Here is a 22,481-nt window from a genome sequence, read left to right as displayed (position 1 = left end):
CAGGAATGGAGAACCCATGAGCCTCCACATGTTGGACTCCAGCTCTCATCAGCTCTAGCTAGCCTGGCCGACGGTCAGGGACGATGGGGGTTGCAGTCCCAGCAACATCTGGAGGACCACAGGTTCCTCATCCACGCTCTGAAGTCTCTGTATCCGAAGTTTCTCACCTTCTCAACATACTTACAATAGGGATCATAGTGCCACTAAGAAATAGCACTTGCAGCAGCAAGACCAAAGATGTGTGGGTCTGACTGGACGCTTTCCACCTGTACAAATGCAACAGGGAAGCTTAAAAGCCATAAGGAGCGGAGGTTAAAAACAACCCTGTTGGGAACTCCCGTTGTTTGGCACAAACCGTCCCCCACAAATCAGTTTTCCAAAATACACAATGACCATCAATACGGGACTAGGTAAGCCACACAAAAACACTTTTAATATAGACTTCATACAAGACATGTGGGTTTTGGTTTGACTCGTTTTCCAACTGTACGTTTCCCCAAAACATTTCAGTCCAGACATTCATAGGATTTCCAGATCAACTATTTTCCACAGGAGAAACACACACACAGTTATTCAGCACTACCTGCTCTCTTCAAAAGATGTTTCCCTCCAAGAGGTTCCCTAACCAGCAAAAGGGTGGGTACACGATTGGAAGCCCCTCAGTCACTGGCATTTATCTACCGAAGACACACTGTGATACATCCTTAAATTCGACAAGGTGACGCCACTACCAAGATTGTGCATGTTTAAACAGTTTCAATGCAAAAAACAAAACAAGACAGTAAAATGGAAAAAAACCCTATAAAAAAGGAATTAAAATTACTCCAGAAAGCAACCGAGTTAAGCAACCGAGTTGTCTTACCATCTCCACATCCAAGCAAATTAAAAAAGAAGTCTCAACAAGTACAAACCCCAAGCTATTTCCCCTTTGTATTTAAAAAAGCCAAAAATTAAGCATTTCTATCAATCCGCACATCGATCTCCCTGCCACGAAGCTGGATCCCATTCATCATGCGGCAGGCTCTCTCAGCAACATCGGGGGATTCAAAGCGGACCACGCCACACCCTTTGGACTTGCCGTTCTCCATCTTGATATCTGCATACAGAACGTGACCTGCAGGAGAATTCTTGCTTAGCAAAGTCCTTCTTCTCTGCCCGAAACTTTACTAGTACATGCCTTATCAGCTAGCTGTGCCTTATTCATCATCTGTACTGCTGGTTTTTGCAGAATTATATCAGCCATCATGTCACCGGGGGCTGCCTGGTTGGCACCGGTCTGAAATAATGCGTTTCTAAAGCTATTAACTTTTTAGGATGCCTTTGTTCTGTTTTGCTGACGTGGCTGCAACCCGGGCTCGTTCAGGAGGAAGAGTGGGATATAAATTAAATAAACAAACAAAATGTTATTTGAATACTGGCTTTCACGGGATTGCTTTAATTCAAGTCCATAAGCCAGCCTGGAAGGGCGGTGCAGTAAGGAGATGCTGACAGGTGGGTGGCCCTGCTTTTTGGCCAAAGAGTACGACCAAATGGATCTCCTCAAATGCTCGAGTAGTATGACGGCAAGCGGCACTATCAACAGACAAGGCAGCCTGCCGATTTATCAACAGAGGCAGGGCAAAGCTTTGAGCAAAAGCCTGGCCCTTCCCCGCTCAAGGGATTCTGCACAGTTCCCTCGTTCTTTGGACAATCCTGGGCCAATCCTCAATTAATTTACTCACCACACTCGTTGAACTTGTCTTTCAGCATTTTCCATGTGAAGTCAAAAGGAAGCTGGAAAGAACCAACAAGCAAGCAACAGCAATGTCATCAACAGGCTTGTCAGTTATCGAGCACACCACAGGGCGCCCTCCACAACCTCCCACCAGAAGCCAGCCCCCTGCTACTTGCTAGGAGACATCGTCTCAACATACTACCCAAGACCCACGCTACACCCAGCCACAAATACTACGGAGGGTTTGAGCCTATGATAACTTCTCCACCAGATCCTGCCTATCTAGTTCTGATCCTGGACAGGGTGAGTTGTGTTTTTTTGGGGGGGGGAGAGAGAGGGAGAGAACGTTTATTTGGAGCACCAGCCTCTTCAAAAGAAATCCCATTCCTTGCATCTTGCCCCAACTCACATTTCTCACAAAAATCTGGCAAGCCTTCCTGGCCACACCAGCGGCAGCAGCAGGACCTCCAGTCCCAAGGGCACCAGCGAAGCTTCCGGCGGCGAAGTTCCCCCTGTCTATCTCCATCGTCCTCTCGAAGGTGCTCCCCATGGCAAGCCCCATCCTATCTAGCCCTGCCCCCATGCCTGGCCCCATCCTGTCCATGCTGCTGGCAGCAACAGCAGCCCCCATGCGGTCCAGCCCCATCCTGTCCATGTTCGTGGCCGCAATGCGGTCCAGACCTATCCTGTCGATGGAGGCCGCCCCGAGGCGGTCGAGCCCTGCAGGCATCCTATCCATCACAGGGCCCATCCCCGCAGGGACCATGCGGTCCATGCCCAGGCCCATTCTATCCATGCCGCTGCCCATGCGGTCAACCCCGGTGCCCATGCGGTCCATGGTGGTGCCGACACGGTCAATGGCTGAGCCCATGCGGTCGATGCCAAACCCAAGCCCGGTCCCCATCCTATCCATTCCTGTCCCCATCCGGTCTATCCCAGAGCCCATCCGGTCAATGCTGGATGCCAGGTGGTCTATCCCGAGGGGAGCCATCCGGTCGATGCCAGACCCCATCCTGTCCACGCTGGAGCCCATGCGGTCCAGCACCAGCCCCATCCTGTCCATCTCTGAGCCCACCCTTTCTATGCCATGCCCCATGCCTGAGGGGAGCCTATCGATGCCAGTGGCCATGCGGTCAAGCCCGGGGGCCATCCTGTCCATTGTGGGGATGCTGGCTCCTCCGCCACCACCTGGAAGGGGGAGAGAGAAGAGGACGCAGGCGTCAGCAAGGGCAAGGCAGGCCCAGCCCTGCCAAGCACTAGCAAAAGCCACCCAGGCACTTGTCAGGGTTCACCACCAGCTCTCCTAGCCAGTCACACGAATGATTACCGGTATTGTTTTTAATGGCAAGAACATAAGACGAGCCTGGCCAAAGGGGGCGCATCTAGTCCAGCCTCCTGTCCTCCCAGTGGCCAACCAGACGCCCAGCAGGGGAAGCCCACGAGCAGGAACTCAGAGCAGGAGCAACTCTCCCCTCCTGCGGGTTCCAGCAACTTGTACGCAGAGCCATGCTGCCTCTGACTGTGGAGGCAGAGCACAGCCATCGTGGCTGGTAGCTTTGCAGATGCAGCTTGCAAAAGTGGGTGTGCTGGCAAAAGGCTGCAGTTATGAAGACATTTTTTTAATACCACCGTTAACAAGGATCCCTAAAGTGGTTTAATGTAAAGAGCAAAACCAAGCGTCAAGTAATTAAAAATTGAAGCTAAAACATTTAAGATCAAAAGTTAAAAACCTTGTATCATATACTAAAAGCTACTAGAATCATGCGGATTAAGAATATCTTTGATGCCTGTCTCAGCAACATCAGATGTGGGGCTGGTGTCGCCACCTTTGGGAAGGAATTCTGTAACCCGTGTGTTGCAACAGAAAGGGCCTCTTGAAAACAGAGGAGGATGCTGGCAGTTGCTGTTCCAATTGCAACACACACACATGTACTCCATACACGACACCCTCTAGCGTTGTCATGGCTGTCCTGCTGTAAAAGAGGGGAGCCCAGAGCAAGCCTGGGGGACAACACAGAGAGAGCCCTGCTTACCTATTCCCCTATCCAGGGTGTCTCCAAAACTACGAGGCATTCCCATGTCGTTCCTTGGGAAGTCTCTTTCAAATCCACCTCCGATCGCACGGTCCATTTCTGAAAATGAAGCGAGTTTAAGTCCTCTGCCAGGATGGACTACACAAAGCCCGCAGCAGGCAAAGGAAACCTTGCTTCCCACTGCCCTTTCCGTGCAGAGAACTTAAGCGCCCTTGCTGGTTGAGGCCAAGATGAGCAAGCAGGCAATGGCCTCCCTCCACCCCACGCCAGCCATTTTAATTATTGTTCTGTACTGCTTGTAGAGGGTTGTGGTTTTTTTAATGTTCCTGTACACTGCTCTAATGTTTCACAAGAGGAGGGTATATAAACACTTTTATAAATAAATAAATATCCACTACTCAAAGATGGAACCTCCACAGTCAGAAGATTTAACACTCATGGCCTAATATCACCCCAGGGAAACTCAGACAACAAAAGCATTTCTGTTCTCCCAGGCTTTGAGGCCACGAATAGTGTTGTGCTTTTTTTGGGGGGGGGGGGACTGCTTCTATTCCTGCGTTCATCTAGGTGCAAATGGGGGAGTGTATTTTTTTCTGTCTTTGATTACTGTGTGTATATATATATATATATTTATTTATCTGAGACATTGGTTTTAAACAATGCATGTGATAACACTGTATTGTGTGTTTTTATTGATAAGTGGCTTTGAGAATGTTTTTAAAGAAGCGATGAATAAGGCCACATTCATGACATACATTTATTCCACTTTAAACAATCATGGCTTCCTCCAAAGAATCCTGGGAAATGCAGTTTGTGAAGGATGCTGACAGATGTCAGGAGACTCCTATTCTCACCGAGCAACCATGCCCAAGGTGATTTAACAGTCAGTCCCTCTCCCCAGGGAACTCTGGGAATCTCCTAGCAACTCTCAGCACCCTTCACAAACTACACTTCCTAGGACTCTTTGGGAGAACCCACGATTGTTTAAAGTGGAGTAAATGTACGGTGTGAAAGTGGTCTCAGAGTCCTGCCAGATCAAAGATGTGCCTAGTGTGCCTCTTCTCAGCAGTAGCCAGCCCAATGCCTCTGGGAAGTCCTCATGGAGACCACAGTTCTACTCTGTTGTCACCCGACAATTCAGAAGCATGCAAGCACAGATGGAAAACCTGTGGGGCCCATTAGACGTTGTTGCGACTCTCAGCTCCCATCAGCCTCAGCCAACAAGGCCAAAAGGTTCAGGGATGATGGGATCTGCAGCCCATCAACATCTGGAGGGTCCCACACATTCCTCCACCCCCATCATGCAGGATAAAGCAGAGAGAGGGAGTCAAAGTGTACAAGGATGCTAGAGACAGGCTATCCTGAGATCTTCTGGATTCTCTAGACTCGAAAAGCATTGCCAACCCCCCTCTCCTTCCCACGCCCTGATTAAGCACCAGGCTGTTTTTGGAGCTCACCGGTCATCCTGCCCAGGTTCATCCCAGAAGGAAAACGGCCCAAGCTCTCCATTCCACTGAAAGGACCTTCTATCCCTGAAATATTAAATTAAAAAAAAAAGAGTCATGGTTAACAAGTTTGTGTGATCCCTCGCCCCTGCCAGCTGACCCATCTCTAGGATTGCAGGCGAGGGCAGAAGGCCCTATTTCAGACTCCCCTTGCTCCTCATAGACAACCCTGCTATGGAGGGCTTGGACTTTCAAGTTTTGCTCCAGGTCAAGTCAACCACTCACCTGATCTACTCTGCAAAAGCAGGACAGAAAGGCAATAAATAAATAAATGTCCCACTTTTCCAGTTTTATTTATTGCACTTGTACCCCACCACTCTTCAGCCAAAAAGGTTCCCCCTAGTGGCTCATATACAGTCAGTTAAGACAAGACAGTCCTTGCCCGCAGGTCTAGAGCCTAAATAGTGGGGCCCCTTCCTGTCCTTAACTGCTACCATAGAGGCGTCCGAAGAACCATCTTGCCCCAAGGCAAGAAATTAAATTAAATTTAAAATGAAATAAAAGTACTGCGGAACAGGCTGGAACTTCCTGGCAGAGGAAGCTACTTTGTAGAGTCTGCGCGTTCCCTACTACACACCTGCCACTGTACAACAGCCCCGGATCCAGTACTCACCTCCCATTTTGTTCATTCCAAAGCCCAAGCCTTCTATGCCCATTCCTTAAAAAAAGAAAAAAAAGAAAAAAGGAATTACATAAGTGTGGAAATCAGATCCCAAGAGCAGTGCTGCTTAATCAGGCCAAAAGTCTTAGCTAGCCCAGCCTTCTCCCACCCTGGCCAAAAAAAGGCTTCTTGAGAAAGCCCACACACAGGACCTGAGGGCAGCAGTGTTGCTCAATAGGAGTTGGTATTTGGAGCCTTAATGCCTCTTGATCCCAGAGGCTGCCATGCGGCCACCCTCCGCATGTTTCGTCTCTCCCCCTTTTAAAGGCAGGGGCCACTGCCACACCTACGCCGACTACACGCCGTGTGAGGAAGTGCTTCAAAAACATTTTCGGTGCGTTGACAATATGAGAGCAGGAATGCAGAGTGTTGCTTGCTTTTTGTTTTTCACTCGCAGTTCCATCCACACCTTCCCCAAGCTGGTACTCTCCAGATGTTACTGGACTACAATTCCCATCATCCCTTACTACTGGCCAAGCTGGCTGGAGCTGGAATCTAACAACACCTGAAAGGCCACTGGTTCTCCACCACTGCCTTTCGGCTTACATTCCAAGGGCTACTACATAACAAGAAAGGGGCACAAAAAGGGAAAGGATTCCTACTGCCTGGTGTCCTAACAAATCCCTTATCAATCACAGCTCTGACTTCACTCATCGGCTAAAAACACTTGACAGGAAGGAGCAACCAGGCTGGCTCATTTCACAGGCACTCCTTAGAAGGGTACCTGGATATTTTACTCCACAACTTTCTTTCCAGGACAGCCAAAGACTTACTTTTTTTTTAAAGTGAACGCTCAGAGTCTGGGACCCCTTCCTGTGGGCACCAATTAAGACCTTCACAGGCACCACAGCACCCACTGGGCTGGTCCTCCCCAAGCTTGGATCAGGTGGTTACATTCTACAACCACACATACACTAGAGTTCTTCTGCCTGTGCTGAAATCCAGAAGATTTCACCTCTTACTTCAAATAAGAAGCCTCGCCATGACTGCAGACTAAAATTCAAGTGTCAGAAGGCACAGAGACCAAATAAAAAGCCCCAGTGTTCTACTGCCTGCCGCAGTTTCCTTCTGCAAGGTTTTTCAGTGGTAATTTTTAGCTTTTAATTTATAATGAGAGAGATAATTGATTTTATATATTGTATAAGGTGTTTATATTATGTTATTGTTTTTGCCGCTTAGAATTCTTTGGAACTGAAGCGGGATATAAACTTTTTAAATAAATAAATAATTCAAGACAGTACAACTTTCAGGTCTTTTTTCTGGTTAAAAAACAAAGCATGTCAGCTTTCCACCAAGCCACGTCTGCCAACCAAGCACAAATGGCCCAGGCACTTCCAACTCTTACATGCATTCAGAATCATGCTGAGGATGAGAGAGCCTTAAAGCAGAGGCGGGGACAGAAGTCACAAGATCTAGAAGCAGGACAAACGCTGGGGGAGACACAGCAGGGGAAAGAGCCCAGCCATGGCCCCCCACTCACCTCCAGGTCCCAGGTTGCCCATTGCCAGCCCCTTGTTCAAATGGTTCGCATCAATAGGTATCCCTCCTGGCCCCAGCCCCATGCCAATCCCTCCAAGTCCATCTGAAAAAGAAAGTGGAAAAACCAGCAGTCAGTATCAAGTTAAGCCTTCAGCAGCAGAGCGAGTTCTAGATCAGTGGCTCCCAAATTCTCTTCCCCCCAGAGCACTTGACAACTGCTTGGTCTTGGCAAACCACTGCATGGTTTTTCTGCCTGTTGCAGCAACGTTGACACGCCGTGCTAGATGGTGCCTGATTTTTAAATTGTATTTTTTGTTGCTTCTTTTACCATATTACAATTTGCATTTTGCAGAATTCAACTGCATTCCCTAATGCTGCTCTAACCCAATGTTTACAAATTTAAGGTGCGGGGGATCAAGGCACTGGAAAACCGTTAGCATGCTAATATCCACATGCCCAGGGAGCTGAGCGTAACCTCCCACTGTTGCTAGCAATCTATCCAATTTTCAGCAGCAGAACAGCCGACAGATTTCCCTAGAACGTGACGGCAGGAATGACGCAGCGCTCCACAAGCAGGCCTGTGCGCCAGCTGCTCCTCGCAACGCAAGGCAACAGAGGCCTTTTGTGTTGCTTATCGGGATACTTACGAGGAAGCTGCTGGGGCCGCTCCGGAGGGAAGAAGTCCCCTTTTGGCAAGGCTCGCTCATCCTGAAATATTAGGTGGCAATATCAATACACAGCCAAAAAAAAAAGGGGGGGGGGAGCGGGGAGAGGCATGCAGACTTTACTGTGACTGCTCTTGCTTTACTCACCATCTTCACATGCATCGGCCTATCAAACAGCAGCTGCCCGTTGAACATAGCTGACGTCTGGGTCAAGGAGCACCAATCACAATTTTCCCAACGGAGGCCTGAAGAGACGTCGCTGCAAGCACCTGGCCACATTTCCTCTGCTCTGATCAGATCCCACCTCTCTTCCCCAGCCGACAGTTGGCTCAGGAGAATTTCCACATTACACCTGCTCAGTGTGAATTGTTTTTTAAAAAAGACAATCAAAGCAGGAGTCTACCCCAACCTCTTTGGGCTCATGTGAGTTTTGCGAGTGGGTTCCCCCTCCACTATCCACGCTGGATCCAGTAGAATTTAAAACAAGCCCTCTTGAACGTGCACGATTTTAACATGGGCCCCCTGGAAAACCAGCACCAAATTAAACCTAATATTGCCAGACTGCACAATAAACATCTTAGATCTGGTGTTTGTCAGCACCATAAAACCATTGATTGAAGGCCCAAATCTGCAGAACTCCCTTCTGGATGAGATCAGAAAGGCCCCCTCCCTATTGACCTGCAGGTGTCTAGTGAAGTCATTTCTGCCCCCCCCCCCCGCAAGCATTTAAGTAAGCTTTCTGAATAATATTAACCAGGGGTTGGGAGAAAAAGGATCCAGCCCAGCAGCCAGAAAATATCCCCCCCACCCCTGCCTTAGTACAGTTTGTTTGTTTGTTTACTATTTGATTTATATCCCGCCCTTCTTCCCAGCAGGAGCCCAGGGAGGCAGTTACAGATAGGACATGGGATACAGAGGGAAAACCACCAACTTGTCTAGGAAGAAGCCTGGGTGTACATGCAAGAGTTCTGCCATTTGTGCCCTCCCCACCGGCTATCACACCCCAACCAAGCCGTCAGAATCCCATCTTAGCTACTGCTCCAGAACAGCCCCCAACAAAAGATACAAATGGCCTGGACGGCTTCAATGGCCTGCTCAAAAGTCACTGTGCCAATCCCCCGGCTTTTGCCATCCTTGTCTTCTAGGATGTCTGCGCGGACAACCACGCCTGCCATGCTGAACACCTCCTTCAGCTTCTTCCAGCCGACTTTGTAATCCAGCTGAAGGAAGGAAGGAAGACAGAACACGTTGCTTAAGAAGCAACAGCGGAAAAGGGCCGCACTGTTAACATTTAAGATGGGGAGGGGGACATGGTTTTCTTGGTAAGCAGTATTCAGAGGTGGCTGAGAGGCAGTGACTGGTCCAAGGTCACCCAGTGAGCTTTGTGGCTGTGTGGGGATTCGAACCCTGGTCCCCCTGGTCGTAGTCCAGCACCTTAACCACTTCACCATACAGGGTTAGTCTGAGAAATCCATTTTGGGTGGATTGGCCCATGATGAATGCATCTTTTATTATTATTAATGAAATTTACACCCCGCTCTTCCTCCCAGTAGGAGACCAGGGTGGCAAACACTAAAAACACTGCAAAACATCATAAAAACAGATATTAAAATATATTAAAACCTAACATCTTTAAAAACATCTTTTTTGAAAAAGCTTTAAAAACATCTTAAAGAGCAATTCCAACACAGATGCAGACTGGGATACGGTCTTGCAAATGGTTCTGCCTGAGCCACTCTCACTTCAATCCAGAAAGATCTCCAAACACATTGAACCACTGCACAGCATGCACATGAAACTGACCTGTGTTGAACCATCCACAAGACCTGCTTGCATGCCGGGAGCAAGTTAAACATAATCCCCTGTGAACTTTGCGCTCTTTCTGCTAAGACAAGCCTGACCTTGCCTTGCCCTGCCTTCTACGGGAGGTGGGAAATGCCGCCTTTGCTACCTGCTTTGGGAGGACCCCTCCCTTCCTGCCTTCCAACAGAACCACAATCTCAGCCCCTCACTGTTCTACCTCCCTTGATCCATGCGCCCAGAAAACAGTCCTACAAGGAAACGGTCAAGGCTGCAGGAAGAGGCCTTTGGTCAGGCCCATTTGTAACCAGACACAAACGCTCCTGGATATAAACCAATTGGGGGGGGGAGAAAGGGAAGAAGCACATATGCCACCTTAAGCTCCTGGGAGGAAAGGAGGGACATGAAAGCAGCAGCACATCTTTAATCTTTTTAGCTCACTGTTAAATTTAAATTATCTTGTAAACGTTTTAAATTACTTGTTCATAACTGCTTTTATTGTTAATTTTACTATGTTTGAAAGCTGTGTAAAGCAACGGTGGGGGAACCTTTGGCCCTCCACTTGTTGCTGAACTACAACTCCCATCATCCCTGGCCATTAGGGTCATGCTTGCTAGGGCTGATGGGAGTTGCTGTTCAGCAACAAGTGGAGGGCCAAAGGTTCCTACACGCCTGGCTTAGGCAGTTGTTGTTTTACAATCAAGTGGTATATAAATTTTGTTGAACTAACAACTAAAAAAATTGGTAAACATCCCATTAACACATCCCTGCGCACGCGTGAAATCGTCTGACTCCTTGGTCCTGAAGAAGGCCTGGAACAAACTTACCTTTCCCCCCCAAGCGTTTGATAGGCTGAGATGTCATTTTCTGTTGTTGGTATGCTGCCAAAGCTTCCTGTGGCTGTTACGTGAGTGGTGTTGTTGTACTGTTTTGTTTTTACAGTATGAAATATTTGTTTTTGTTAGTGTTGAGGGAAAGGCAAGAATGAACTGGAGACTGGGAGGGGCCTGATGCCCCTAGTCTTGACTTCAAAACATTCTTGCCTTTGGACGATAGGTGGAGCTATGTTATACACGTCTTACAAATGGCAACGACAACATGCTATCAGGTTTGACAACACTGTCTACAACACGTAAGGGGGTAGGGGTGAGAGGAGGGCCTGTTTATGCCGGCCACAAGCACTTACGTTGGCCACAAAGACCGTGCTTCCGAGCCTGCCAGCCTGCAGGGCGTGGATGATCTCGTTGGGAATGTTTGGGTTATTGAGGATGCTGGGAGGGATGTTGATCATCCCAGGGCCACCGGGGCCAGGCCCGATCCCCATCCCACCGCCAGATGCAGCCATGGCCTTCTGAACAGCTCTCCTCACATGCTCTCCGTCAGGATCCTGGGACAGAAAAGGGGGAACCGTTTCAGCAAGCTCTCCTCCTGCAGAACAGCAAGGCATCCAAGACACAGTGGGGACACGCAGCTCAGGCCAGGAAAGCCCTTGCCCAGAGTGTGGCCGCCTAGCCCTGGCTGTTTAGCTGCAGTCCTAGGGTGTATTTCCCCTGCGTGCTCAAGGCAAGTGGCCTACTGCTCAATGGGTGGTGGTGACATTAATGACTTTACTGCAGTCATTTACAAGTGGGGGAGGCACTGCAAAAAGGGGCTGAGCCCAGGCTTGTGACGTTTTACATCATAACGCTCTGGTGAAGTCAGGAAGTATTCTGGCCACATCCAAAGTCATGGGAAGCGCCCCAGAGGGTACAACCACTACTCTCTCTTGTCAGGAAGGCCACACGCTCATCACCATAGGTCAAAATGATAAAACTTGCATATGATGCAACTGGCACAAGCAGGTGGGATTTCTTTAAGCAACTAATCCAATTGGCCCTCAAGCTTGTGGCTTGGCTCACTGTAAGAGATGAGATGACCGTACCGGTTTAACCTAAGGCAGGTGCGGGGAACCTCTGGCCCTTCAGATGCTGCTGAACTACAACTCCCATCATTCTCCCTGGCCATTGGCCGTGCTTGTTGGGGTGGCGGGGAGCTGTGGCTCAGCAACATCTGGAGGGCCAGAGGTCCCCCACACCGGACCTAAGGGGAGGAAGGGGAATGACCCTCTTTGACCCGGAAGGCAAGAAGCCAGCTTTCAGTTTGACTCGCGTGTCAACCTCTGACGGTCCAGAGCAGGGCTGGAGAACATGTGTGGCCGCCCAGGTGTTCCTGGACTCCCAAATCCCATCACTGCTGACCACTGGCTGTTCTGCCGGCTGGGGCTAATGAACGCCTGGAGTCCAGCAACGTCAGAGATGCTCCCCATCCTTGGTCAGGAGGAAAAAAGCCCATGGTAACAAAATTGACCCCCCCCTCCCTCCACCCCAAGGAGGATTGATTACAGCCATGATGTAGTTCTCAATGCGATGGCAGACCACACAGGAAGAGGGAGAAGACAACTTGCACGGCTGCCATGCGTTCCTCATCACAAAAACAGATCCCTGGCACAAGGAAACTGGATGTTGGGGAAACATTCCAGAGCCCAGCCTTCGTACTCATTTCCTATGTATGGAAGAGCATTCCATCATGCAAGACCTCAATCCCTGGCAGGGAAAAGGTCTTTTCAGTTGTGGCTCCCCCGTCTGTGGAATATGCTCCCTGGAGCCTGCATTTAAATCTTTTCGCTGCCAGGTAAAGACTAAGCTTTTTCCCCACAGGCATCTGATATGACTGAAAAGATGTTGTCATATTAGTGTACTGCCAAAGTTTTCTGTGGCTATACGAGTGGTGGTGGTGATTGTTTTGCTTTATTTTTGTTTTATGTATGATATATTATTTTGGCTTTTAATTATGTTTTAAGTCGCTTGGGGACCTTCAGGTAGCAAGCAACTAATAAAAGAAAGAAAGAAAGAAAGAAAGAAAGAAAGAAAGAAAGAAAGAAAGAAAGAAAGAAAGAAAGAAAGAAAGAAAGAAAGAAAGAAAGTGATATGACCCTCAGTGAGAATTAGCCTGTGGCACTGGATTTCTGTGTTTTTGTGGGGGGGGGGACCCCTCCTTCACTTTGTTGCCTTATGGATGTAAGCAAATGGGGGGGGGAAGAGAGAGAGATGCAGGAAGCTACAGCCTCCACAGGCTTACCTCCTTCACTTTCAGGGGCCTCCCGCTCAGGCTGTGCTTGTTGAGGACCTCCACAGCCTTCTTCATGCTCTCTTCCATCTTGAATTCAACAACACTGCAGGCAAAATAAAAAAACACACAAGCTGAATCACAAAAAGTAGGTTTGCTTCTCACTCCCAGTTCCAAAGATCAGGTTCCTTCAGAGGAAGGGGGGGATATGAACTCAATAAATAAACAAAGTAAGATGCAGCTACTTACGCGCATCCCTGTTGGCGTGGAAATTTCATGTCGAGTGGGATGGGGGGGAGAAAAAAAAAACAGGTCAGTAATGAGCTAAATCCCAAATTATCTTAAGATATTTAAAAAGGATACGTGTTTGTCTTTGCAATCACTAAGGTCAAGATTTTGCTCTTTTAACCAACAGCAGAACTGTTTGCCTGCCTTCTGAAAGCTACTCCCACATGGCTAGGGTTGACGCAAAGGAGTAATATGCAGAACACAGACTCCAACTTCTCTCAGAGACTTCACTCTTCTAGCTCCTACTTGCCTCTAGGACATCAAACCTCTAGCCACTCTAACCCCAGAAAAATCAGCCTTCAGGGAAGATTCTAAAACATTCTTCCACTGAACTGAACAGCAATAGACGCCTACAACAGCTATCTTAGTCTTCTTCTCTTTTTTTACATTTAGACACAGACTGCCATGGCGTTCTGACATTTATGCAACCTCTCTTCCACACCGAGCTTTACAAAAGGTCAGCAACAAAGAACCACGAAAACATTTAAGCTAAGTTTTGGACATTAATGTACCAGTGAAAAAAGTAGACAAAGTCATACAGCCAAACACCAAAGGCCTGCACGGCGGGGGGACTTCTGCTGGGCCCACCAAGCCCCATTTCCCCCTCCTCCCTCCCCCTCCAAGCACCTCTGGGGCAGCGCCGACGCTAGAACCACTGTACGTACACACTAAATACCCCAAGTTCATTTGCTTCCACTCCACCATAACAGTTACATTTTTTTTTGGTCATGTAGTAAAAATCCACGGAAGAAATGCTCTCAAAGACTTACCCTTGACTTTCCTTCAGCGTCCATTAAGAGCTCCACGTATGTTACCTCACCAACTACAAATGAGATTCCAGACGGTACATAGACCAAGGGAGAAAGCCAAGAAAACAAGGGGGATTTAGAACAATCGTCAACAACCTTATATTGGAGCCTCTGCCTTATTAGAAAGCCCAAGAGCACTCCACGTTGGCTAATCCGCCACAACTTGGCATTACAGGTGGGCGATACATTTGAACCAGAGTTGGACAGGTATCCTTGATTTCCCCTTGCCAGGTTAATTCCCATGAAAGCCGCTCCCACTTTTCAGTGCCTCTGTGTCTTCTGATGCCCACTCATCGCTGAGGGAACACCAAGAGAGGGACACCCTGCATGGACAATTTTCACCCGCTCTTTAGCAGAATCCTTTATGTGCAATCTAGAAAAAGAACAGGGCCTACATCAGGCTCCTTTCTGCACAGTGGAAGGCCACTTTAAGCCCCAGCACCATGCACTCATCATGGAGGGCACACCAAGAGACGGAAACCCTGCTTCGCCATTTTCACCCGCTCTTTAGCAGAAACCTTGAAATCAATGAAAGCTTAAAAACAGAAGATCATAAGAAGAGCCTGGTGGATAAAGCCAGTGGCTCATCTAGCCTAGAACCCTGTTCTCTCAGTGGCCAAGCAGATGCCTCTTCTGGGAAGCCCACAAGCAGGACTTGAGCACAAGAGCAACTCTCCCCTCCTGCAGTCTCTAGCAAAGTGGAGGCAGAGTATAGCCATCAGGGTTATTAGCCACTGCTGGCCATATCACCATCCAAGTTGGTAGCCATCCCTTTGTGAGGAGCACTGTGTGAAGAAATCCTTCCTTTCGTCTGTCCTGAACCTTCCAACATTCAGCTTCCTTGGACGTCTGCAAGCTCTAGTGTTACACGAGAGGAAAAACACGTTTCTCTACCTACTTTCTCCATACCACACATGACTTATACATCTCTATCACGTCACCTCTTGCTCGCCTTTTCTCCAAACTAAAAAGCCTCAGATGTTGTAGCCTTTCCTCACAGGGAGGCTTACAGTCTGTTCGAGAGAGAACCAAGGCAGCTTCATTCTACTCCCAAGTTGCCCCTGAAAACTTCCAGGATTCTCTTCGTGCAAAGTCCACCCTCCTCACCTGGTATGCAATTGTCTCACATATGTACCCTACTTTTCCTCCAAGAAGGAGGAAAGCGCACATGGGTCCAGACTTCATCCCAGCCACCTGATAAAGCTGTGTGGGTTGGGTTAAGAAGAGAATTTTCTCCTGGGTGTCTCTCATGCAGCCTCAAACATTCTAGCCACTGAAGCACACAATGGCGTTAACCTCCCTCCCTACAAAGATTATCCTTGGCCTACAGACTAGATGAACTCAAGGCACAAAGGCATTTCAACACAGGGAAGCAGCAACAAGATGCAAGGCTTACAATACAGATTTTGTTCTGTGCCTCTTTTTTGGGGGGGGGGGTGTCGACAATTCTGGCTCCTGCCATTTGCTGTGACTTCCGCTACGCTTGAGTTAAAATAAACTTTAAAAAAAAAACCAAAAAAAAAAAAAAAAAAAACACACACCACAGCTTCCACTAGAAAGCATGTAATCTGTTTAAATTCTTCGTCTGAACTTCAAAGCCCGAAGCCTATTCCTTCCAAACACCGTCCTACAAGGGAGACATGAAGCAAACCCCTCACAAAATGTCTTCAAGATTGTATCAATGCGTCACAGCTTTTTCTGGACTGATTCAGGTGGAGGAATATCAAGGACACTGGTATGAAGTTTTCTTTTTAAAAAAGGAATAATGTATCACACACCTGTAACATGAAGTTTCACCAACAAAGGATAAAACTGAAATGACTGCACCGAGGGAGGGGGGATGTCACCGTTTTAAAACATTTCAAAGGGAGGCATCCAAAACACACCAGGTGAGATCTGAACAGACCACAACGCTTAAGTCTCCAAGACCCCTCTGGAGAGTTACCATTAATTAAGGGCTTCAAACATCCGACGATTGTTGAGTGATGGGAACAGCACTCTGTCATCTCAATTTTATCTGCTGCTCCCAAACCTGAACCCGGGGCCCTGTAATTCTTACATACAAAACCCATAATTCTAACCATTTTTAAGAGCCACATTTCCCAAGTCCTTGGAACTATGGTGACTTGCATCAAAAGCAATTTGTTTGGACTGCTTAAGCAATCATTTTGACACATGGGGCTGAAAAGGGAGCTTTAATTACTCGAATTGGAGCTGCAGTCACGAAACCCAAGAACACTCATCTGTACGTTTCACACAAAGCTATCTGCAGAGAGAATGAACAGATTTCTCCTTTGTTCCTCCCAGGAGCACCTGCCGTAATACGCAGCTGAGCAGAACAGTGGAGAGGGGAAAAAACCAGTCTCATGTTGGATTTCTGCATCCAGGTGAGCTGGAGAAAAGACCAAAACGCACACGCCCAACATAGTGCTGGCAGTGGGACACATCTATGCACACAGACACTCCTATTCACCAATATTCCATGCACGGCGTAGATCAAGAACTGTCACGTTCCAAAGCAACGTTCCATTCAATGTAACGAAACCATAGCTGGAATAAGGACCGGACAGTTCACCTGTGAATCCACCATCTGTTGAAAGCTTCTGAGATCCCTGGTGCTACCAACACACACACAGAGGTGAGTGTTAACATGTTACATGTGAACGGGCCACATTCACCCCTAATGGGGTTGTGCATTCAATCCCCATTTGCTTCTAGGGAACATACCCAACATTTGCTTGCCTGGGCTCACAAGCACGTTAGCCGTCGTTCTCCTCTTTAAGCCATAGGTACACATTGGACCCTAAGCTTCAAAGCACATAACCCAAATTTCTTTCCCAGTTTATGACACTTTTCAAGAGATGCCCTCAAGGAGGATGAAGGTTTTTCCTCCACCAAAATACCTGCTCCAGAACTCATTATTCAGCAACCAACAGATTATAATTTGGTTCCAATTCTATATTGGCAATTTCGGCTTTTTGGAGGAAAGAGGTAACTGTAAACCAAACTGGTTTTGAATTGAAGTGATGGAGTCACGCAGTTGGCCAATTTGCTTCAGAGCCTTGAGATCTTTGGAAAGGTATTTTCGACCAGGCAATGACAGAGCTAGGCTAAGACTAGCCCCGGAGGAGCCAGTCAAGCCTCTGCTGGTAAGTCAAAAGAGGCAGGCGGTGGAGGGAAGCCACCCTCCTTTGAGGTCACTCTTAAATGGCCCTGGATAGTCAACAACGAAAGCAAGATTGCATCAACCAGGAGGAAGGCTGCTTTCCTTCTCCGCAGAAGTAATCAGATAACTTGTCCAGACTCATGAAAGGCTTTAAAAGGATTTCCAGGTTTTTAAAAAGAAAAAAAAACTCATGCCAAGCCCTGGTGATAAAAGTCTTGCCTCTTCCAAGAGACTAAAAAGACTCTTCTCCTCTGAAGCCTTCTTAGACAATACCGAACACCTGAACACACACAGGAGGCATCCTGTGAAGGCCCAGCAGGTAGCATGCAACGCCAGAAGGGCCTGGCCCTCAGAAAAAAAAAAAAACACCCTTGGCTCCTCAATGTGGCTACAGCTACCCAGAATCACCTCTTGACATATTCCCATCTTCGGAACGAGAAAACTGGGTGGACAGAGGGAAGGGTGAAAAAGATGCAGTGCAGACATACACAGAGCTGTTTACCTTTCTCTTTCACCAAGTCTTTGAGGTACTGCCACTTCACATCAAAGGGGATGTTGGTAATGAAGGCTCGGTATCTTTTCGAAGGGCTGGCGTAAGGCTCAAAGCGACTCCCTCCTCCCCGTTTAGCACTTTTCTCTTTCCTTTTCTCATTTTGGTTTGGTCGTTCGCCCTCACTGCAAAGAGAAAAAAGGGTTCTAGAGTCAAAAGAACCTTAGAAGCTGCCCGGCCCAATCCTGTCCAACATTCGGCACCAAAAGCCATGCATGCCCAGCCCTAGAACAGAAAGCCACTAAAAGCTTGCAAAGTGCCTTTCCAGTACCCTGAACAGTTATTAATCTTAACTATGGCAAGAGAAAAGAAACCAGCTTCCTAAGCTACAGTTTGCAAGCTTATTTGTTTCCACCAGCCACAACAGCCATAGATAAAATTAGCTGAGTGGGGGAAGAGACCACATGTGAACCCAACATCTCCTATGGTTTGTCGTAATGACACTAGACAATAGTTTAGCACTGTGTGCAAATGCAAACGCTCTTAAGTATCAATAGCACAGTATCTTTATCAGAGGAGGAAAAACTTTTGGTCCTACACACAAAAAGATATTCCAGCGGTTACTTCTTTTTCCCCCCAGCTTTCTTTTCCAAACCACCATGGGAATACGATTCAAGGGCAACATAAAACACTTAAATAAAAGCTTCACAGACACACACACTTTCTAGCAAAACTTTGCTACTATGCTAACATAAATTCATAGCACAACCCTATGAATATCTGCTCAGAAGCAAGCCCCATTCAGTTAAGTAAGGCTTTCTCCCAGGTGAGTATACGACTGCAGCCTAAGCCTCCCTCCGTTTCCTAGTACACCCAACCGTTCTTGGTAGTTGGCCTAGGATTTGAACCAAGGCCTCTCCTTTAAGCACCAATGCCAGCTCCTTGTATAAGATGTCAAAACTGCTGTGTTTCAATGTAGTGCATTTTAAAAAACATTATTGTTAGCGATGCCAACAACCATTAGCAGAGACGATCAGAAGTTCTGGCAATACATCTGAAGGCATGGCCTGCCTCATTTTTTAAAAAAAACAGTTCCTAATGATTCTGGCCACAATATTACAAACAGCCAATCCCAATTCAGAGTAAGTGTGTGTGTGTATCTATTTATTAAAAACAGACAGTAATTAGTTATGATTTGAAACTAATGCTGTTGAAAGTTGAAGAGGAAAGCACAAAAGCAGGACTGCAGCTGAAAGTCAAGAAGACTGAAGTAATGACAACAGAAGATTTATGTAACTTTAAAGTTGATAACGAGGACATTGAATTTGTCAAGGATTATCAATACCTTGGCATAGTCATTAATCAAAATGGAGACAATAGTCAAGAAATCAGAAGAAGGCTAGGACTGGGGAGGGCAGCGATGAGAGAACTAGAAAAGGTCATCAAATGCAGAGATGTATCACTGAACACTAAAGTCAGGATCATTCAGACCATGGTATTCCCAACCTCTATGTATGGATCTGAAAGTTGGGCAGTGAAAAAAGCGGGTAAGAGAAAAATCAACTCATTTGAAATGTGGCGTTGGAGGAGAGCTTTGCGCATACCATGGACAGCGAAAAAGACAAATAATTGGGTGTTAGAACAAATTAAACCAGAACTATCACTAGAAGCTAAAATGATGAAACTGAGGGTATCATACTTTGGACACATCATGAGAAGACATGATTCACTAGAAAAGACAATAATGCTGGGAAAAACAGAAGGGAGTAGAAATAGAGGAAGGCCAAACAAGAGATGGATTGATTCTATAAGGGAAGCCACAGACATGAACTTGCAATATCTGGTTTGCAACAGATGCTACTGGAGGTCGCAGATTCATAGGGTCGCCATAAGTTGTAATTGACTTGAAGGCACGTAACAACAATAAAGGTAAATCGTAGCATTATTAAAAAATTAAGATTACATCCAAAGAGATTCAACTCACTATATATCCCACCTTTCCTACAAGGATTTGCTTTTAAGCAAATAAAATAGATCAATGGGAGTCAAGCATGACTAGCAAGCGTTGTGATGTATGAAAAAAATACATCACATAAATATATGAAGGATGCTATTCTTATGAAATTATGTTATGCTAGCTGAATTTAAGTCTCGCAATTACAGTCTAAGAAGGCACCACACAGACCTGATTCTAGGTAATTTTAGGACATGCAAGTCTGAATCTGGGAAATTCGTTTTTACATGGGCTTTTGGCCCTTAATTTGAAGGGCTTTAAGTATCAATGGTGTCTTTTGGCATGTCAGGTCTTCATTGTACTCAGCCCTGAATTTGAAGGGCTTTAGGCCTCTTTTAACCTGGCAGCCCTTCCAAGACCTGTCTTTATTTGTACTGATCTGATTTAGGTTGTATTGTGAGTATTATTTTAATGGGTTTTTGTTATGAGTTGCTTTGGGTTGCTTGTCAAGGAAAGCAACTAATAACTATTATCATTATATACATAAAATACAGACATTGATGAATGTAACAACTTGTGGCACAGGTATGCGTACTGCATTCATAACATGTACATATTCAGTTATTTGGTATAACTATGGTATCTTTTGAGATTTAATACAGTATTTTATTTTTAAAAAATGCTTTTAAGAAAATAAAATTAATTCCTAGAAAGAGTCAAGAGAGAATCTCACATGCGCTCCAATTTATTTTTTTTAAAGATTGTTAAAATATTTTATTAATATAAAAGAGTAAAAGTACAGAAAAGAACACAAAAACATCACACAACTTTATCCAGCTTCACAACATGCGTGCTCTGATTTTATGAAGAATAAATCTAACAAACACCTGTGAACGTAGAAGCTTCCTCTGTGTGGTAAACTATGTTAAAAAAGAGCACAAATGCATATTGTAGACCTATGTTAAAAATGGAGGAGAAAATGCCTTTTATTTATTTATTTGTTAAATTTTTATACCGCCCCACTAGCATAGCTCTCTGGGCGGTGTACAACAGAAAGTATATACAATAAAATCACATAAATCGATACAAAAACATATATATAAAAATCCACAAATCTAAAACCAAATTGAACATATTAAACTAAAATGCCTGAGCAAAGAGAAAGGTTTTAACTTGGCGCAGAAAAGATAGCAATGTCGGCGCCAAGCACACCTCAGCGGGAAGACTATTCCACAATTCAGGGGCCACTACTGAAAAGGCCCTGGTTCTGGTAACCATCCTCCAAGTCTCTCTATAAGTCGGAACTCGGAGGAGGAAATAAAAGTGAAATGGAGCTGTCGAGGGTGACACAAAGCCTCCCTGCCTGCAACGTCCTCCAAAACTTTTAAAGGTTTTTATTGACTAACATAAAATACAGCAGAAACATTAGTACACGCGCAAAGAAATATATATGCGTATATACGTGTGTGTGCAGATACATATATAATATATACACACACATACACGTTAACAGCTGATGAAGGCAGAAGCCAAAACTGGTAGAATAAAAAACCTCTGTTTTCTTAATCACAATTACGTGTGTTTGTGTGTGTGCATATATATATCTATATAAATATAGATATATAGATATATGCGTATATGCAGTGCCTTGCAGAAGGATTCAGGCGCCTGAGCAATGTTCTCATATTACTGGATTACAAACGGTACATCGTAATCTCGTTCTGTATGATATTTCATTTTGAAACACTGAAACTCAAAATCAATTACTGTAAGGGGACACTGGTTTTTATGTTGGGAAATGTTTGTAAGAAACATAAAACCCTGAAACACGTTTCTTGCGTAAGTATTCGTTTGAAATTCCCGCGGACCCATTCACTCGGGTTGGACACACGCGTGTCCGTGTGTATTCGTGTGTGTGTACACGTGCGTGTCCGTACCCGTGTACCTATTTTCCACACATCCTTACCCGGCTTACACGACACGCGCTCTGATCTGACGAAGAATAAACGCGGTAAGAGACGCCGCGCGGATGCAGCAGGTGCCCCTCTGTGGTAAACTTTTTTTTAAAAAAATGGGGTAAAACATGCTGGCCGCACCCGGCTGCTGCTTGGGTCGTTAATTAATTAATTTACTGATTTTTATATTGATTTTGGGGGGGTGTATTGACGCTTTTTTTAAAAGGCGGGGACGCTGCTTTTCAAAGGAAATAAAGCGGGCAGGGCCGGGAACAGCCTCCCTCGTACCTCTTGGGGAGTCCGTCGCCAGCCCCGTTGGACGAGGAAGCCGCCGCCATCCCGACTCCGCCGGCCAAAGCTCCGCCGTCCGCCATTTTGGCGCCGCTCTCGGGGACCGCCGAGCCCGCCGTCGCCACAGCCGCCGCCGCCATTTTCTCCTCGTCCTCCCCTTCCTTACTGCGCCTGCGCCGCTTTTGCCGCCGCCGCCGCCTCCGTCGTCGCCTCACCCTCTTCTTCTTGGTCCTCTCCTCAAGCGGATGGCTGCGCATGCGTCACCGCCGTGGCGTCACAAAGCTTTTTCTATTTTGTCGCCTCACGCGACTTACTGCGCATGGGCCCCGCCGACGTTTATCTCAGGTTCCCGCCCAGGTGGCTTAATGCGCATGCGTCGCCGCCACCTTTTTTTTCTCTTCTCAGCCTCTGTCCCGCGCAACTTATTGCGCATGCGTCACGGCCGCGTCGTCACCCTTTATTATCTTCTCAGCCTCTCGCCCGCGCGAATTTCCTGGCTCGTGTCCCCGCTGCCGCGTCACTACCTTTTTCATTTTCTCAGTCTCTCGGCCCCGCGACTTACTGCG

At 46.7% G+C, this 22,481-nt stretch overlaps 2 protein-coding genes across 2 annotated transcripts; both read right to left on the bottom strand.

The window, feature by feature from the left end:
• Nucleotides 1–407: 407 nt before the first annotated feature.
• Nucleotides 408–13,286, bottom strand: LOC133372220 (heterogeneous nuclear ribonucleoprotein M-like). The gene is made up of 13 exons (XM_061600508.1): nucleotides 13,212–13,286; nucleotides 12,975–13,068; nucleotides 11,044–11,244; nucleotides 9,124–9,277; nucleotides 8,205–8,254; nucleotides 8,040–8,100; nucleotides 7,394–7,495; nucleotides 5,866–5,910; nucleotides 5,205–5,279; nucleotides 3,748–3,846; nucleotides 2,124–2,902; nucleotides 1,722–1,773; nucleotides 408–1,114 (listed from the first exon to the last, which is right to left on the bottom strand). Exons 1-13 carry the CDS (start codon nucleotides 13,238–13,240, stop codon nucleotides 951–953), a joined length of 1,905 nt encoding a protein of 634 aa, XP_061456492.1. The 5' UTR covers nucleotides 13,241–13,286; the 3' UTR covers nucleotides 408–950.
• A 693-nt stretch (nucleotides 13,287–13,979) lies between these two features.
• LOC133372222 (heterogeneous nuclear ribonucleoprotein M-like) lies at nucleotides 13,980–22,481 on the bottom strand. The gene is made up of 3 exons (XM_061600511.1): nucleotides 21,913–22,481; nucleotides 17,728–17,900; nucleotides 13,980–14,073 (listed from the first exon to the last, which is right to left on the bottom strand). Exons 1-3 carry the CDS (start codon nucleotides 22,170–22,172, stop codon nucleotides 14,009–14,011), a joined length of 498 nt encoding a protein of 165 aa, XP_061456495.1. The 5' UTR covers nucleotides 22,173–22,481; the 3' UTR covers nucleotides 13,980–14,008.

Source organism: Rhineura floridana, chromosome 18 (assembly GCF_030035675.1).
Source record: "Rhineura floridana isolate rRhiFlo1 chromosome 18, rRhiFlo1.hap2, whole genome shotgun sequence".
NCBI lineage: Eukaryota > Metazoa > Chordata > Lepidosauria > Squamata > Rhineuridae > Rhineura > Rhineura floridana.
This window is presented reverse-complemented; position numbering and strand designations above follow the sequence as displayed.